Raw genomic sequence first — 19,522 nt, 5'->3', positions numbered from 1 at the left:
CCCGCGTAACATCAGGGAGGCAACCTCAGTGGCATCATTTAAAAAATCTCTTAAGGCTCATTATTATCCTTTTTGACTCTTTGCTTTTGTTCATTCTCTTGTTTTTGCAGTGTATCTCGTAGCGCTTTGATCTTTTTGTAATAGCGCTTTATAAGCTCTAATATGTATGTATGTATGATGATGATGCTGATGTTGCTTCTGCTGCTGCTGCTGCTGCTGCTGATGATGATGATGATGACGATGATGATGGTGGTGATGATGATGATAACGATGATGATGATGATGGTGATGATGATGATGATGATGATGATGATCATCATCATCATGTTGATGATCATGTCTGTAAAGACTGAAGTCGACCGAACGAATATTTTGATAAAGATATCCCTACTTCATTAATCCAGTAATCTATTTTGAAAACATTGCCGCGCGTCTGTATAATATTTCATACCTCTTGGCGGTGTTTTGATAATTTGATGCACAGACAATCATATTCCGCAGTTATCAGATCTTTGATTCATATTATCATCGTGGTGGGTGCACCTGTGGCGCTTTCATGGCTTGGTGTTAATGAATTAATACCCCATGGCTACAAAGTTGTATGGCAGGAGGGCTAACGTTACTGTTTCCTTTTATTTAATTAAATCAAATCAAATTAGGTCTCACTAACAAATAGCCGTGACCAATACCGTGTGGCACAGATTAGTTCAACTTTCTCTATAAAGCACATGTTTATTTTGTCCCCAAGTTTTATATCTCTATACCTTTTTATCTTGTTCATCCATGATCAACTTTAAATTGAACAATACTCTTCAAATGGACGCAGGTGTTTGTGCAAGCGTATGTTTACTATGTTCTTGGTCGTTTTATTTGTAGATGAGTTTGGAATAATAGTAGGCAATATTATGATACTCCAGAAAACGGTAAAACGACATTACCCTCGAAATTGAATATTGTAGTAATATGGATCGACGGCGCGGTGTGGGCTTTATTATCTTCAGTTGATCGTTATCTTCATATGATCGTGTAATGTTCATGTATTTGTCATTTTGTAAATTCGCCTATTTTTAAATAGGCGAATACGTAGGGGTGTGTGAATACGCGTATGTGCACACCAGTTTGTGCGTTGCCTTTGATATTTATTTATGCATGAGAAATTCATACTTTTTGATTTAGTCACGCAAATTACCAAATAACCATGTTTAATGTAACCTTAGCGGGATATACGTTGAATATTGCAAACACACGATTGCAATGATATTCAAACAAAGCTAAATATTCTGCGGTTTCTAAGTTAAGTAAATATTGAAAACCAGCTTTTAATGATGGTGATCTTTGACAAATTCTCTTCGTTATCTAATTAACTTAAACAAACTGATATAAGTACGATGTGAATAAACCTATTGTATTAAACACTGTACTATATTAGTTTAGATAACACGCTCAAATGGAAATTTGGTTCTCTTCAGTTAACTTATGCAGAGGTTTTGTAGAAGTTGATGCTATATTTGCATATAAATTGAAAACGTGATTGGAAAAAGGAAACTCTGCATTCATTAAACTAACAAACAAAACAAATGAATTACGTATGTTATAGTTTGGTGATCTAGCGATTAAGTTTTAAAAGGTGCGTGTTTATGACAAGTGTTCTGTGAAACAAAACTATATGATTCAATTCATTATGCAGGACTAGAGAGAATGAAACTACCCACGCTATAGAGACACAATATGCACTAATAAAACACAGAAGATGGTATAATTGACAGATACTAGTTACCACGAAATGCCAAGGTACTTGAGTTAATATCGTGTCTGTATCGGCTTGTATACTGAGCAATTGCTTTTAAATGTTATACAAACAGTTAGAGAAGAAGCCTCAAGTTGTAAAAAAACATGAATCGTACGTGTAATTTATATCTTTTTTTCAAGTGTAAATATTCAATTAAATAGAAACAGGGTATGGATTATTTTATTTCAGTCAAGTCAATCGATAAGACCATCTATAATTGTGCGAGAGGTTGCGGGTCCGAACCCTGGCGATGGTTTAATAAACTGGGCTCAAAAAGAAACTTATATTTTTTCACAAGGTCATATCTTAAAATCCTGTTAATAAAATGAACCAAAATTACACACAGGATTACTTCAATACTTTGCTCTAAACATATGTCAGTAACCAAGCAGTTTTCCAAGTGACACAACTGCAAAATGCACTGACACGGAGCAGCTTCCTGGACTACATTCACAGGCGAATAATTGGCACCCAGCAAGAACAATCTCTGAGAATGTGTACAAGATCCTTACACAGGTGATCATTTCCAAAGAACAAGTGGAATAGTGTGGAAAGGGGCTGTTTCTCCTTTTCACACACTTTCTTCAAGAAACAGGTCTTGTTCCATACTATCCCACTTACTCACAGATATCTTGTGTTGGATGCCAATTATTGGGCTGTGAATGTTGTCCTGGAAGCTGTTCCATGTCATTGCATTTTGCTATTGTGTCAGTTGGGCAACTCTTTGGTTACTAATCAGTGTTTAGAGTAGAGTATTGAAGTAATCCTGTGTGCAATTGTTGTTCATTTTTATTGAAAGGACTTTAAGATATGACATTGTGAAAAATTATAAGTTTATTTTTGAGCCCAGTTTACGATGTCGTGGAAAAATTGAGCTTGAAATTCCGACCAGGACAAAGACATTCAGATGATGTGGGGCCGTAGTGGTCAGTGACAACCTATGAAGTGTGCTTGTTGATCAACTCCTAGGTGGTGTGCCTGTGCGTAGCTTACTATAAATCACTGCGCTTCTGTTATTTCTTTTTTATCAGTCGCCTAATAAACATAGATATAGTGGTAATTATAATTGAATGAACGCAGCTTTCAATAGCGTGACGATTTTTTTGCGTACACTGCTCGATGTACGCCAGCGTGTGCTTGAGTAACACGGAAGTGAATTCAACCATGCGAACGCAATCGTGATTGGTTAACACTGTATCGTGCGTTCGCGTTGTAATTTGAAATACGCGATATATGATCGCGGTTGGATCGAGTACAGTTGCTCAAAGCTGCATTCATTCAATTGGAATTCCTACTATAGTTCGAAATTATCATTTCGTTTCGAGGATTGTTTAACTAATGTGTGCGACAATTTAATAAGTCTATCCTTTACTTTGAAATGATGTAAAATAGTGATTCTGAATTGTGAAATAAAGGAAAACATATTTGGACTATATGGAAGTGAGGAGCAGGTTACCGTAGCGGTTTCTCTGTATGCTGATATCAGCTCTCCTCAACATGGCATTAACAACACCTCTTATTAGAAAGCTGTCTCCCCCTGGGAATGTCTACTTGTGCAATTAATTATGTGTCTCTGAAGTTCGTAAAGGTCTGCAGGATGTTTTTGAAACCGCTGAATTAAGCCAGCTACACAAGAAGTAATTCAGAGGTTTAACATAACATCAGGAGATCTTAGAGGCCATTCTACTTGGTGCTTCCAGGGACGGTGCTTCAGGCGATTGCCAAACAATTCTGCAATTTGTTCTGCCAATTGCTGTAAAAAATGGTGAAACTTTGGATTTCATGTTATTTTAATTGACTTTGCCCAACTGCGCCCTTACACGGCTAACGAGAAACAGCCATTGAGGCCATACTAATGGTCACACGCCAGTGATTTTAAAGTTGTGGGATACACATGTTGTAACAAAGTATGGATGATAATTTATGTTCACAGCGATTTTAAAGTTGTGGGATACACAACGTTGTAACAAAGTATGGATTATAATTTATGTTCACAGCTTGACGTCGAAACAACGTTATAATGACGTTATATCAGCATCCAAAATCAACATCGAAAATAACGTTGTTACAATAAGAATACGAGTTAACAAATGTACGTATTTACAGCGTAGATGACAACCTAAGTACAACTTAGATACAAAAATGTCATTTTTCGTGTTGTACCCCGTTTGCCGTAGGACTCAGACTTCAGCACGTGAGATTGGGAAAGCTATTTAGCATAACAAAGGGTTATTTCCCGATACACTGGAGCAGGAAAGTGGTTATTTGCATAGTTAAAACACTGCCATTTTGTTAATTAAGCTTTTCACCACATACTCTTAGAAAAATGCATATTTTAAATATGTAAAAATGTTGGGAATAGCTGCTCTTCGAGAAACGTCGAGAAATTAAGCTTTCAAATTGGGTAAAGTTGCTGTTGTACCACCCTGTAGTCTCGGGCCAGATGGGTTGCGGCTATTACGAACATACTAGGAACGATGAGCGTTGATCGACACAAGCTGGCTGTGTAGGATACTAGTTTGGATGCAAACGGCACTATGACGTTCCACAGCACGGTGGCGTAACAGTGAACGCCTCTTTGCAATCTATGTAGTGCTTGCCAGAAAACGCGTGTCACTTCTTAAAAGTAAAGATAATCATGCTAATAATGACAAGAAAAAGTTTGGTGGTGTATTGAGATGTAGATTCCATAAAAGTTTGACCCAATATAAAAGTTTGACCCGATATTGCCAACACTGTCGAAGCTCAAAGAAGCTTGCGGATGTTGAATTTTGTAAATATGGCGCTGGAATTGAATTCACGTTTGAAGTCAACGTCCACGGAAATGATTAAATTCATCGAATTAGACTTTGCAAACTTACACAATCCATTATAAGGTGTAGCTAGTATTACGCATGTGACAGTGCTAGGTTTTATTGACACGCTGATAGATAAGTTTATAATACACTGTTTTATACTAAAACGTTATGTAAAACAATTTGGTTGATGGATGCATATTCGGCAACCCAATCCCTAAATGCAAGTATTTTGAAAGGGAAAATGTCATATATACATAAAAATATGGTCAGCTGAATATTCATTATGGTCTTTTTTCGTTAAAAAGGTTAGACAATACGAATTTAGATTGGAAATAGTGTCCGAGCGTGTAAAAGTTGCAAAAAGCATGTTCCAGTATTTGATTTATGTCTAAAGCTCTATTAACATGTTCATATGCACCACAAATGCTGTACATGTGATAACTATTTCTAGGTAAAACATATAGTATACAGATCTCTCCACTTTACAGACAAAATTGTGCACAAGTGTCTCACCTGTTTAAATGTGTCCTAATTTGTTTTGAAACGTGCAAGACAAAAAGCACAGTACAGATAGGCACATAACCCATTTCACACTGGTGGTACAGGATACAGGGTACGGCGCAACCCCACACGAACATTAGGAAATCGGCGATGCTGTCAAATTAAATCCGGACTGCGGACTATAAGGTTGTCCACAGACGGACAATAATTGCCCTTTTTGCTTCGTCGGGCCAAATCTAGTGTGGGTGCCAGCTTGTGTTGTGACTTTTTACCTCTTCCTTTTATCTGTTCTTTCTTACTGTCCCAATCATAGTGTTTTAATAGTGTAGGAATGTGGATACATACAACAGGTATTGTTCATTACCTTGGCGGATGAGAAAGTATTTTCCAACGGCAAAGGGCGTATGAAGACATTGGACATCCATAAGCTGAAAGTCATTTTTGCTCTAGCTATGGGTTAAATAGTCATCAGCGGTCAACAACACTGATGTATGTGTGGTGGCGAAAGTACCAGAACATGGTCAACGACAAAACACGAAGATACAAAGCTAGGTACCTTGTATCCAGGGAAAGGGTTTGTGTAAAGATGAGGCTACTACTGTCAAAGTTCAGGAATGGCTCACTACTGTTGGTACGGAAGGATCTGGCCACCCACCGTATCTAAATGGCCTTGCATGTTATCATGAGAGTACGGAATCTAAGGAAAACGAGGGTATCGGATGTTGCGACCCGCAGGCCAGAAGACACGTCAACTGCTATTGGGGAAGAGAGAGATGCTGCTCAAAGTACACCTGTCACGATCAAAGCCTATTGCAGGGAATTCTGTTCTTGACGGTCTCGGTAAGGAAAGGAACAGCACCCCTTTGGGGAAACCAATAAATGTTGCTACATGGAATGTACGTATAGCATGTCGGAAGGGAAGGTGGAAATAGTAGAGAAGGAGATGATTGCCAAAGATATCCAGATAGTGGAAGTATCAGAACTGTGGTGGCTCGGACAAGAAAGATTGACAACTGATTATAGCAATATGGTCATCTACTCTGGAATGGAAAGTGGAAAGAAACGAAAAGGAGTTGGTTTCATTGTCGAAAAGACAATTACCAAGTCTGTGATAGGATATAGCCCCGTCAATGAGAGGGTGATGACCATAAGACTACAAGGAAATCTCATCAATATTTCTGTGATGCAAGTATATGCGCCTACAACAGATGCACCTGACTCAGAGATCATAGAGTTCTATGAGATGATCCAGGGAACTTTAGACAATATTCCAAAGAGAGACCTGCTTATTGTACTGGGTGATTGGAATGCCAACATTTTTATACAAACATGGGCTTGGAACCAGAAATGAACGTGGAGACATACTGTATGATATCTGTGCGATAAATAACTTGGTCATCGTGAAAACACTTTTCGAACATCATCGACGGAGGCTGTGGACTTGGTCAAGCCCTGGTGGCAGAACAAGAAACCAGATTGACTACGTCATGGTTCAGAAGAGATGGAGGTCAACACTCCAAAATATAAGGACAAGACCAAGTGCAGATTGTGGTAGCGACCATCAACTTCTTGTAGCCAAATTAAAATTGAGATTAAAAGCAAAGAAAGGAAGTAGGCCACCAATCATGCATGATATTGATAACATGCCGGTTCAGTATGCTGTTGAGGTAAAGAACAAGTTGGAACAGTCAATGAAAATGAATGAGGAGGAACAGATACCAAATGAATTGTGGGAGGACATAAAGGAAACAGTCAAGAATACAGCCAAGAAATGCATCCCTAAGAAAAGGAGAAGAAAGCAACCCTGGATATCACAACACACACTGGATTTAGCTGACAGCAGGAAAGAAGCAAAAGCAGCTGGTGATCAGAATAAAAGGTCACGTCTGAACAAGGAGGTTACTAAGAGTGTAAAGGAAGATAAGAGGAAGAAGTGGGTTCCAAAAATGGATGTAATAAATGATGTAAATGGCATTACACTAACTGAAAGTGACGACATCAAGAAAAGGTGGGTGGAATATAGCACCAAACTGTTTGAGGCACAAGACCAACAAGTGTATACTCGCGGTGAAATTATGGAAGAGGACCCGGCACAAATTCGATCAGAAGTGGAACAGACAATGGATCAAATGAAGAACACAATGTCACCTGGCATTGATGAAATGCCAGCTGAGCTATGGACAGCGACAGGCAAGGAAGGTGTTGACATAATGTGGCGTTTATGCTGTCGCACATGGAAGGAGCAGGAATGGCCCAAAGACTGGTGAAGAGCTGTATTTGTTCCAATCCCCAAGAAGGGTAACTTAAAAGAGTGTTATAACCATCGCACCATCAGCCTGATATGTCATGCAAGTAAGGTTCTGCTAAAGGTCATCATCAGAAGGCTGAAGCTAAAACTAGACCAGGAGATTTCTGAGGAGCAGGTTGGCTTTCGAGAAGGAAGAGGGACTAGAGACCAGATCGTAAACATCAGGAATATAATTGAGAAGTGAAAAGATCACAGACTACCACTTTATACGTGCTTCATTGACTACAGCAAGGCCTTTGACTGTGTCATCCATCCCCAATTGTGGAAGACAATGAGAAAGATGGGATTCCCTGGTCACAGTAATATTGATCTTATTAGTCAACTAGAGGACCAGGAATCTGCAGTCAGGACAAGTAATGGAGATACGGAGTGGTTCATGATTGGAAGAGGGCTGAGACAGGGCTGCATATTGTCACCAAACCTGTTTATTCATATGACATTTTTTCACAGGACATCATGAGAGAAGCTTCGGGCGGGTTTATTGGTGGAGTCAAATTTGGCGGTAGCAGTATCGCAAATCTCCGCTATGCTGATGATACCACCCTAATATGCAGCAATAGAGAGGAACTGCTGGCCCTTTTGAAATGCATCAAGGAAGCCAATGAGGAGAAAGGCCTTCTTCTAACACGTTTGGTCATAAACACTATGTAGCTAGAGGTATCCAGTGGTATAAAAATATCAACTTTTTTTGATAAAAGTGGGAGGATGAGGCTTTCGATCACGAAATGCCCTTTTAAGTGTAATAAACTAGGTCACATAACATATTTAAATGCCGATACACTTGCCACAGAATAACACTACTTGTTCTTATCAAAACGTCCATATGGAGTATTAAGTGTAATGCAAAGTTTCAGATCTGATAAATGTTTAATGTGGCACACTTTGTATTGATTTTTGTAAAACCCATCAACCGTCGGAAATACAAGCGACATACTTATTTTTAGTATTATAGCACATTCGTACAGCTTCCGCTGCTGGTATAGACATTTTCTCCGCGAAGCACTTGAATTGGTAAATTAGGCAGAGATTTTCAATCATATGTAAATAGACATTTGAAGCAACCCATTGCATTTGAACGAATGATGTCAAATAGGCGATCTGTTGAATGGAAGATTTTGTCGTGAAAATCGTTGCTATTCTGTAAAAAAAACGATTATATGTTTGATAAAAAGCTCCCAATCATTATTAAAATGGTCGTGAATTTTGATTGTACCATGGCCGGCGCTGTACAACTAAACCTCGCATGTGACCTTTCAATCATTGGAGTACAAAGATGGGCCATGTATTCGCGAGGTAGCCAAATATGATGATTTAACAGCATAATGACGTGATGCAAAGGCGAGACATCTTAATAGTTACCGAGGGACACCGATTCGGCACTAATTACCCCCATCACCCGAATTAGGGCAGGTCATATAGTTACTTTAGTATTCATAGATGAGCAGTTGGTCTTCTCTTCTGCTTGCTTAAAAAGAAGTAGACCTGATTCTTAAAGCTTTTTGATCTAGTAATCTTAAACCCTAGAATAAATCTGAAATGCGTATGCTAGGCTATGTTCAGCGGAAATGAAATATACAACTCGAAAAAAAAATCAAAATATTTTTGTCAAATGGATGGGCCTTATGTTCAAATTCTGTGCGAAATTGAAATACTGCTCTAGCTTGTCAGTTAAAATGCAAGACACAGTCCGCGTTTATAGCGATATTTGCTATCGCTATACCGATGTGTCGTATCTGTAACTTCAAAGGACTCGAGATTCGAATGGATTTAATCATCATGCCTAGACTACTAGAAGTAGTCTTTTTGGAATGACCCAGCGTAAATCTTGCCAAACTTACTAAGTAAGCCATGGCATAGAACACATTATTTGAAGAAATCAGGGGGTGAGATGGGGGTCTTTGGGGCACCAAAAAGTGCAGGGGAGTAGGTGCGGGATGCACCCGACCCCAATCCCCCCTAATCGATAAAAAAGTTTACTTTCGGAGTAAAAGCAGGTCTAAACGTGAAAAGAACAAAAAATATTTCCCCTTTTGTAGTGACTTTTTGTAGGAAAAATGTACACATTTTGGTATAGAAAGCAAATACAGTTTACTTTACCTATAGGCGCTTCTGGCAGGTGTTTTTGTAATATTTGTATCACCATCCTTGGATCTACGGGTACATGCTGCTAATAATTTGTATGCAGGAACTGCGCCTATTGAGATATTCCCTCTCACTCCTTTCTCCCTCTTTCCCCCTTCTTTTCCCTGTCCCTCTCTCATTTATCTTGCCACCCCGCGCAGGTACGCCGCTGTCACCATTACTACAATAGATACAACCTTGTTCACTAATGTTGGATCAGCTTTTCAGTAACAGCTATTTTCATAGTACACGTATTTATTAAAATGACATATTGCACTTATTCTTCACAGCTTGTGTTTAATGTGGGTCACTGTTTATTGATTTTTTGCAACCATCAGCTTCAGCCATCTAGCGCAAAAAGTGCACTTTAACACATTTTTGTTTCAATTGCACATTTTAAGTTTGTTTCTCTCTTCGGTCTTCTGTACTTGTTTTACCGGAAACGCAAACAAAGAATAAGAGGAGAATATCAATTCACTATTCCCAGCCCGTCACTCAACCTTTCTTATGTTCTGCTTAACCAAACATCTTTCTAATGTGGAGCGTTATGTTGTGTTGATTTGACCTTTGTTCACTCCGCAATATTAACAGACAAGCAGACAATTAATGTTCAAAGAAGATTAAAGCATGGGACAGCAATTTTTAAAAAAGATCGTGTTATTCGTGGAAAGGGTAGTTGATTCCGTTAAAAATTATAAAACAGACACGTATCATGTACGTGGTGCACAGGGCCGGGTCCCTCCCTATATGCATAGTATTTGTTTTTTCCGTGTTTGCGCGTAAACGTGTTTATGTTTTCTCTGGTTCAGTAATTGTCTGAATCGCAAAGCCGATTGTGTAAAAACAGTTTTTGTAATAGCATTTCCACCAACATGGGGGTGAAAATTGATATTTTAAAATGAGTTAAACATGAGAAAATTCAGACTTTTCTGCTTTTGCCCGATTATATGAATGTAAATAAACTGATTAATCTAGTTACCCCAGCAGAATTATTTGTCAAGTGTTAAGGCTGCGTCAGATATTTTTTCTATATAAATTCTAATCATGAATTTAAATCATCGTAGCTTTACGATGTAATTCGATGATGTTTTTTTTGCGACAAAAAGTTAATAATAAATTCTTTGGCATCACCTGTTACTAACAAAAACAATCAAACAAACAAACAACCTCCCCCGTTTCCACTTCTCAAGTTATCGCCCATCAAGGTTTAGAAGTCATTTACTTCATTGTTTATGCGACCTTTGCTGTTCGCTTGATGTTTAGCTAAATGGGCGAATGATAGACAAGTCTATTATGTTTAATTGCCCATCAATTACTCCAGGTGTATTGATAAATTTGCGTAAGTGGAAGGCAGTAGTTGTTTATTGGGCCCGCGTGGTATTTAAAGTGTGATTTCCTTTGTAACAGGTATTGATAAAATGATCTGTGTACTCTTGAATTCTGATATATTATGAAGCGTTTGTATGATATAAATGGAATATATCGTATAAGATGTTGATTAATGTTTCAACCCTTTCATGAGATTTCATAGTTGCATAATTAGGCGCAACGTAAGTAGAATTTTAGTTGCTGTTTTTGTCAATGTATTCTTAAGATATTTTTGTTGCATATGCTGAACTGGAAATATTAACTTTAATTTTCGAACCCTACACTTACTGAGCCAGTAAGCGCTATGACATCATAATCTGAGCACACATTGGGACAATCTGACTACGTCCAAAAGTATAGGGAAGATTGATTTTTGGCAAAAATGGTACGAACATGTGATTCTGAATATAAAATAAAATTACTATTTCAAAATAACTAACAAGTAAAACGTTAATATCTCTTCGAATAATATGATAAGAGCGAAATGAAAATCGTGGATTTTACGGTCAAAACCTACGCTATGGTGGGTCTTACTCCCCCTCCTCCCCTCTGTGGTCATTTTTGTCGGTCGGTCCTACCCCGGGGTAAATTGCTGGGGTAAAAATTCTATAATGAGCGGAAAGGATGAATCCACGATTAGCTTAAGTCGTTTGGGCATATTGCGGGCATGTTTTATAAGGATATAAACACTTAGATAGTTACCCCACGCCCTTCGTAGTTCTAGTTATATTTGATTTTGACATTATCACCACTACAAAACATACACATCTCTGATTACCGTAGTATATTTAATAATTGTCATCTCAATTCTCAATCTCCTTTTGGATAACTGGCATCTAAACAATATACATTACAAGCCTTAGCTAAATCCTACACAATGCATAGACGTTTTTAATATAGCACGCTAATTTAATATTTCTTAGGGAAGACCACAAAGTGTACAATTCTTTCTAATAGTCAAAACACGAACAGTTTTTTGATCGAATATTATGTTTTAAGGCATGTCATTATAAAAACACAACCTTGCCCCATATACATGATAATAATGTAGCCTTTACGCATGTGCTGCAGGGTATAATAAAGTAGCTTTAGTTTGATTTTGAGAGTAAATGCACTATAAATGTAATATTAATTAAATTGTTTGCTATATTGCCAGAAAACGACATACGTGTGCTAAATAATATCGTGCTGGGCTTCTAATGACATTCGTCACGTGTACTTTATATCATGTTTACCAGACTGATTGTACTTTTGTAGATATTTTTTCTTGCCTGTAATTTTAACAAAGCGCAAATTTTCTATAGAAAGTAGCACATTTCAAAGTAGCACATTTTAGACATTGCTTTGTATTGTATCTATAAACCCAATGATAATAAGTACATAAATGTAATTTTCAGAAAGGAAACGATGCAAGAAAGTCCACTAGCACTACATATTTCCACAATAAATGAGCAATTTGTGAAAAAGGCGCCACATTTGATTTTCTGTGCCAATTTTTTGTTTCTTGTACCAACATATACTCTAAAATTTCCAATAGTTTGATCAAGATTGAGAAATAAAGTCACACTTTAGAATATCCAATATTTTAGTCAAAATTAAAACTTTAGATCCTTTTTGAGTAAAGTTTTATGTCATTAGATAAAAAATATGCAATTTCCATCGATTTGAAAGTTCAGCAAAAAGAAATTGGCATAGAAATTTAAATTTAGCGCTTTTCTCAAAGTGCTAATTGGATTCCCTGCATCATTTCCTTTCTGAAAATGTATACTTTTATATATTTAACATCATTACCTTTAAATATATAATACAAAACAATGTCTAAAATATCCCTCATTGAGTGATCCTGCGTGCTCCCTTACGTCGCCACCAGACGCACATTTCTGTTGACCTTTAATATTAATAGAGTAATAGAGACTGTTGTGCTAATAATAGTTGGACTAAAATGTCTCTGAGAATAATCATTTTGAGTCCACGCATTTCAAATAGTAACTGTACGTTTATGTTAACATAAGGTGTGGGACTTGATAGCATGCAAAAAAACGAATATTTTGTGTGAAAATACAGTGAGCTACTTGGATGAAGTTTGTAATTATGACCCCTTCGTACATACTGTGTACAATTGTACACATGGACTTCTATTGCTCCCTGTATACCAGGGGAGGCTTATTTACTGCAAACAAACACCATGTGCACAATTGTGCATTCATATGCTATCCTCCAGTGCAGAGCGCCCTCGCCTAACTGAATGTCACTTTTCATAATCTAAGAGGGCATCACCCACTACAGCACGTTGCCAGAAGACATGTTCTTTCCCTTTTTGATTTTATATGAAATATCATTGTGGACAAGCTAAATTATAGTCAGGGGTTAGTGTAAGATCTGTAGAAAACATGGAACACTATTTTTGATCAAATGCTTCAAACATATGTGGTGTAGAATTTTTTTAAATGGTGTGTACAATTGTACACAGTGTGTCTCACCTTGTAAATATAAGACTAATGTATTGTGTTCAGTTGTACACAGTGTGACTAATCTTATCAATATATAGGAGTTATTTAGTATACTTTGTACATCATTATAAGTTATTTTTAAAATCTGTTGTCAATACTTCCATTCAGTTTATAATTTGCTCTGGATGCATTTTTTGGAAAAACCACTATGTAGGCCTATTATTACAGAGATAGTTAGGAGTAACTGGTCGTTGATGGGCCCGAAAATGGATCGTGTAGAGTGGAGTAAGAAAATTAGTCTCAGAAATCAAGTTTATTAAGTGTGATGTCTTTTTCGGTCTCTCCAAAGACAAGAACTGTTTATTAGCATTTTATACCAAATTAATGAGAGTTAAGAGCCTACAGATACGGACGTATGAAGGCAACAGAAAAAAAGAAACAAAGGGTTCAAGTTTGTTGCTTCACATATGCTACCAAGTTTTACTGCCATTACTTAGTCATAATGTGTACAATTTGTATCCAAAAAATCATTGTAAACGTCGCCACTTAGTCACAATGTGTACAATTGTACACATGCCCTAATTTGCATAATTGATGAGGTAATTATTTTTTTTTAGTTTTTTACAAATTACTATCCAAAATAGTTATAATAAGCATAAAAAATATTTTTTTGATCGAGCCATCTTCCTTCGTGTCCGAAGGGGATTTATACATTTCAGCAAACTATTATGAATAAGTATATAATTATTCCGAGACGATTAATCGTATGCCCATTCTGGATATGCATTCAAAGCAGAATTTATTTCTGCGCAAAATGACACCTCATTCGTTGCAATGGTATCACTGATGTCACAGCGCACATTTGAATGAAGGCACGCCAAGATTTGAAACGTGTAGGAAAAATATTATTAATTACCCTTCTGTCGGTAACAACTCCTAATCAGGGAATTTTGAATCTAGCTTTACCACTGAAAGGAGAACTTGCAATAATTGTAGGCCATTTAGGACCTTGTTTGATCCCCTCAAAATGCATCACGGTTGTTTGATGGCATGTAAAACTGTGCCATTTTAAAGTAAAGTTGAACAATGATGGCGCGATTTATCTAAATTTTTGTTTACATTTTCCGAAACCTTTTTATCAATATGTAGGCCTGAGGAACTATTTATTATTATTTGGCTAATTCAAATTTAAAATACATGCAAATAGCGCCCTCAATTTGCACACAAATTGTACAGTGTATAGAATTGGCACGAAAAAGATCAATAATTTGATATTGATTCGAAAATATGTGTGAATATTAGAGTGACAGCTGTTGGTGTTGTCCAGGTCTAGAATTGAAATGAAATTAACAAATGACCTCATCAAACAACCGTGGCATGCAAAAAGAAGGATAATCCCCAAATTCGGTGAGAGCTGAATAGATTTCCTTCAATGGACACTGAACACAAGGCAATAGAATTTTGCTGCAACTTTCAAATCTTGAATTAAGCTCATTTAAATGTATGCTGCGGCATCAATGTAGGGACCATTCCAACAAATAAGGTGTCACAATGCTCAGAAATAAATCCTGCTTCGACTGCATATCCCACATTTTGCATACGGTTAACCATTTTGGAATAATGGTCATTCGTCAAGGGGGGGGGGGTATTACTTTTTGATAGGTATTGATAATAAAACGTAATAAAAGACAAAAACATCGAATACAAGTACATTAAAAAACTGCATATTTTATTTCCTGGATATAAAGACTATAGCTTAAATGACATAACAATAACATTCAAAACAACAATAGCAAAAGCAAAATTGCAAAACACATTACTCTGATAAATCATGCGGATAATTTTGGTTGATTTTAAGAATCATTTTTCCCGATGGTCTGATACAGGTTTGATCTTAAATATTTATTTTATGCTTTTATGCTTTTAAGGCAATCGCTATTTTATGCATTAAATATTTAAGCAAAGCAAATGATGATATAGTACGTTCACTATATTTGCACATTTCGACTTTTGTTTGTTGTTTCTTTATCAGTAATGATGTAGGTATCATAAAGGTATACATTTTAGAAAGGAAATGACACAGGTAATGCGACTAGAATAATAGATTCATGCAACAATGAACAGTTTCTGTGGAAAAAAGTACTCAGGCGGACCATCAAGCTAGACGGATACACGTAATCACCAGTTACTGTAATATTATTCCGTTAAAAAATGGCTGTTGCTAGTATGCTGTTAACGATGCAAACATACCCTCCCCAGAGGGGAGCAGATTGTCGAGTAGATTACATTGTCGACAATCGTCAAATCTCAAGATCCGGTGTCGACAAGTTGTTGACAAAGCAATACATCAGTTCAGATACCACGTTTGCGTCATTTTTTGCATCAACATTACCATATACACCATATATGCAATTATTCATCATCAGAATATTAGGATTTATAATGTAAAAATACTCTACACTACTTACGAATGGAATAGAAGGCAGATGCAGTTATTTCATGGCAAATAATGGCGACGTTATCATGTTTAGCACATCTTAAGCTTTTCTCTAATTTCTTAACGATACATTTTTGTCGACAATTGATCCACGCTTGTCGACAATCGGGAAAATGGCTTTGTCTACAACATTGTCGACAACAGCCATTTCGACACCAGAACTCTCCAGTTGTAGGTTAATTTGATCAACAGTTGCTGTCATGACATTATGTTCACAACTGCTGTGAACAAAAAGGGGTCAACGCCGTCGCAGATAACAAATTCGATACGATTTGAGCACTTGTATCCATCATGCATCACGTTTGCCGGTCGATCGCTATAGCTTATTACACCCATTTGAAAGACCTGTCGCAGTGCCTGGTGTAGCGCAAATATGAAATCGAGCTAATTGAGTCATCATTACATCATATCCCCCATTATACGATCAATCTGCGTATCATCGCGCGACGTGACTTTGTTCCTTTTTACGCGATGGGTCGACAGCAGTGCGAAAGATCTTTGCAACAGCCTGTTAAAGTTAAGGGGAAGCTGCACCAGGATTTTTGTGAAATAGGGGTTCAGAAGTTGCAAGTAATCAAAGGGAACAACGTGACGCGAAAAAGTCGCGAATTGAATTCTGTCCTATACTAATACACGTAATGTATTTCTTATGTATTGTATTTTTTTCAAGGGGCGATATTTAAGGAATTTCCAGCTAAAAATTAATTTCTGAATAATGTAATATGTTTATTGTCTATAAAGAGTGCTAATAATTAGTATAAATGTTATTGTTGTCAGAAACATGATTTTATAACATTTAATATGCATAATTACTGCCTAATTAACATATTAAGTGTTTCTAGACTTAAAATGCCATTTTCTGCCAGATGTTGTTTCGCGTCATTGTTTACCTTGCGCGTCACTTTTCTTGGTAATGGTGTATCTGTTTGAGCTTATTATTGGCAAGTATGTTGGACATACCTGTATCTAAATATTTATAGAAGGAAATTTTGAAAAACATCTGGTAACCATGGAAACGACCCGTTTTTGAACGACTGAGAAAAATGACGGGCAACGACATCATGTGAAAATCCAACATGGCCGCCGTTACCATGGCAACCGTTATAACGACGATCATTTTTTTGGCTGGAATCGCTAAGTTTGATCAGCACACACATTCCCACCAATTTACAAATGCACAGGTCAAATACTTTAGAAAATCACTTTTTTCAGTGCAGCTTCCCCTTAAGTGAATGTCGAATAGAATCACATGTGGGTAGATGCAAACATGCTTGCCATATAACACATACATATGTGATGCGATCAAGCCAAATCAGTTGGAACTCGCAGAGGCCCGTACGCAGGGGGGGGTAAATTTGGAAAAGTATACGAAAAGTCCCAACATTTCAGAATTTGCGAGCGTAGCGGTTTTTTACGCTTTTTTGGACAAAAAAGGTCCAAATTTTGGGAAGAAAGTCTTAGTCCTCTTTTCACAAAATCGCCACTGTTTCAAAATCAGCACCCCGCAAATGAAATCCTGCGTACGGGCTGAACTCGTAAATAATTGATTTTGATATATAGCCAAACAAATGAAATATTTCCTTTTGTTTCCTGTTGTTTTGGAAACTCTTTAATTGCTCATATCTTTGGAACTGGCTGTTCAATTTCAATGGAGTTTTCTGCAAAATCCAGCTTTGTAAATGTTTTTTACTATCCTATAAGAAACTGAAAATTTAGTATTTCCGACTTCCGGCTGATTTTGCTTGATCGCATCACATATTTCTTCGTCATCTCTTTGTGTTGGACCAATCAAATTTTATTAAATGTATTCAAACAAAATTGTAATACAAATTTGTATTCGAGGTGTTGTTAATTACATACATAAACTAAAACTTTGGGAAACATTATAATGTGTCGGGATTTTCCTTTTTTAATAATGTACTTACTTTTATATGGCAAACAGTCAAGAACCAAATGCAAACGAAAGACTGAAAACTAAACGACAATCGTAATTTAACTTTAACTAATGCGTATTGCATGCCAGACAAGTGTAATTATTAGAGCGGCATTTAGTCTAACCGTGTTACGTGTTTTTACTTTAGAAATTCCTTCACCGTAAATTCCTCGCAAATTGAATGCTACCACAATATCATTATAGTCTACGTTTGGTTTCTTCTACAGAAAACGGAAGAGATGAATGCCAACTAATGGCACACAGATGAGTCTACAATTTACTTTCCGCTTTAAAGGAGATCATCAATACTCCCAACCTTTCTAAGATCAATAATGTGAAAAATAGTATGGGAAATATATGTAGCCTATTTCACCTTTGGCAAAAATGGCATTAAAAAGGAAGAAAAAGAGCCCAGATTATAGAGAATCAATTAGGCTTGTCAATGGTCTCGACCCTGGACAAATGTCTATACGTATAGATTTCTCAATGTGACATACTTATAGATAACTCAATGTGTTTAATCAATTCCAAAGGTAAAAAGGAGTATTTGATGTTTAAGATACAATGACGGGGTTCAAACAATTCGTACTGGATAACGATGTCTTTTGTATCGGGCTTTGTTCTCCTATTCTTAGGTTCCAGACTTGTTTGACATGGGCCATTGAAGTGTTTTGATGCACCAAGCAGTTCAATTTAGAAAACGCATATGATTAATATATTTTGAGCAATATTCTATATGCCTTTGTTAAATTTTAAACTTGATTTGCTTGACAGCCCTTTTGAGAAAAAGATGAAACGCGTATGACGACAACACCAAGTTACTTCACATATTCTTAAGAAAATACAACATTTTCATGAGAAAATGAAACAGCATACACCTTTTTCAAAAATTCTCTGGCACCAGCCTATTCCTTACTCAATTCAATTATTACAGAGGCACAAAACACAACCTGAAAACGAACCGTAAATTTTGACAGACAAGACCACACCAATACCATTAAGAAGAATGATTTTCTATCAGTTTGTCTTGACGGGCATGACATATGGAGCAGAGACATGGTCAGCAACAAAGGGTTTGGAACAGAAATTGATTACAAACAAGAGTGCTATGGAAAGAAAGATGCTACATCTCACACTGCGAGACAAGGTGAGACACATCAAAATAAGACAATGTAGAGAAGATCGACTAAATGATAAAGGGATAAGAACATGAGACAGCAGATGGACAAAGAAACAAAATTACCCCGAAATAAGAATTGGAAAACAGAAATAAAGATGAAGAGATGACATCACCACCTATATACATGGATACAACAACATGGTCAAGGATATTGGACTCGACCACACGTCTCGTCCAATATTTTAAAACTCATAGCTCGACCAATAAATATGGGCTCAATCGATCCAATTTTATATCGAACTCCAGTTATTAGAGTAGTGCGCCAACGGGAGAATACTACAGTAAGCCAAATAATTAAGATACCAGTTACGTTCACCCCTAACTATCCTTAACAAATGCAGATATGTCATTATTGGAACTAACAGCCAATAGCTGCATCTTTTAGCTCGAATTTAAGACCTCATTCGTTGAAATTGTGCAAGAATAAAGACACGACGATCCAAAACCCAAGGAAGATGCAATTTAAGAGTTACAGTTTGCGACATTACATGCCCTATTGATTTGAACACAAAGCGTTCGCGAACAAGAAAACTAGCGCCGTGCTTTCATTGATTAGCACGAAAAACTAGCGTCGTGC

General features: G+C 36.9%; 3 protein-coding genes across 6 annotated transcripts in view; all 3 read left to right on the top strand.

Moving 5' to 3' along the window:
- The window catches only part of LOC140151508 (diuretic hormone receptor-like), a 470,017-nt gene that overhangs the window by 324,157 nt on the left and 126,338 nt on the right, over window positions 1-19,522 (top strand). The gene's annotated exons all lie outside the window — the stretch shown is intronic.
- LOC140150425 (craniofacial development protein 2-like) lies at window positions 5,996-6,439 on the top strand. Its single transcript, XM_072172437.1, has one exon. It carries the CDS (start codon window positions 5,996-5,998, stop codon window positions 6,437-6,439), a length of 444 nt encoding a protein of 147 aa, XP_072028538.1.
- LOC140150424 (uncharacterized) lies at window positions 6,576-7,355 on the top strand. Its single transcript, XM_072172436.1, has one exon. The coding sequence runs from the start codon at window positions 6,576-6,578 to the stop codon at window positions 7,353-7,355; it is 780 nt and encodes a 259-aa protein (XP_072028537.1).

This window comes from Amphiura filiformis, chromosome 4 (assembly GCF_039555335.1).
Source record: "Amphiura filiformis chromosome 4, Afil_fr2py, whole genome shotgun sequence".
In the NCBI taxonomy this organism is placed as follows: Eukaryota; Metazoa; Echinodermata; class Ophiuroidea; order Amphilepidida; family Amphiuridae; genus Amphiura; species Amphiura filiformis.
Note: the sequence above shows the minus strand (reverse complement) of the source record. Positions and strands in the feature narration are given on the sequence as shown.

What these genes read in the sequence shown, in the direction of transcription:
- LOC140150425 (XM_072172437.1), top strand. Translation starts at nt 5,996, where the DNA reads ATGTCGGAAGGGAAGGTGGAAATAGTAGAGAAGGAGATGATTGCCAAA.
- LOC140150424 (XM_072172436.1), top strand. Translation starts at nt 6,576, where the DNA reads ATGGTTCAGAAGAGATGGAGGTCAACACTCCAAAATATAAGGACAAGA.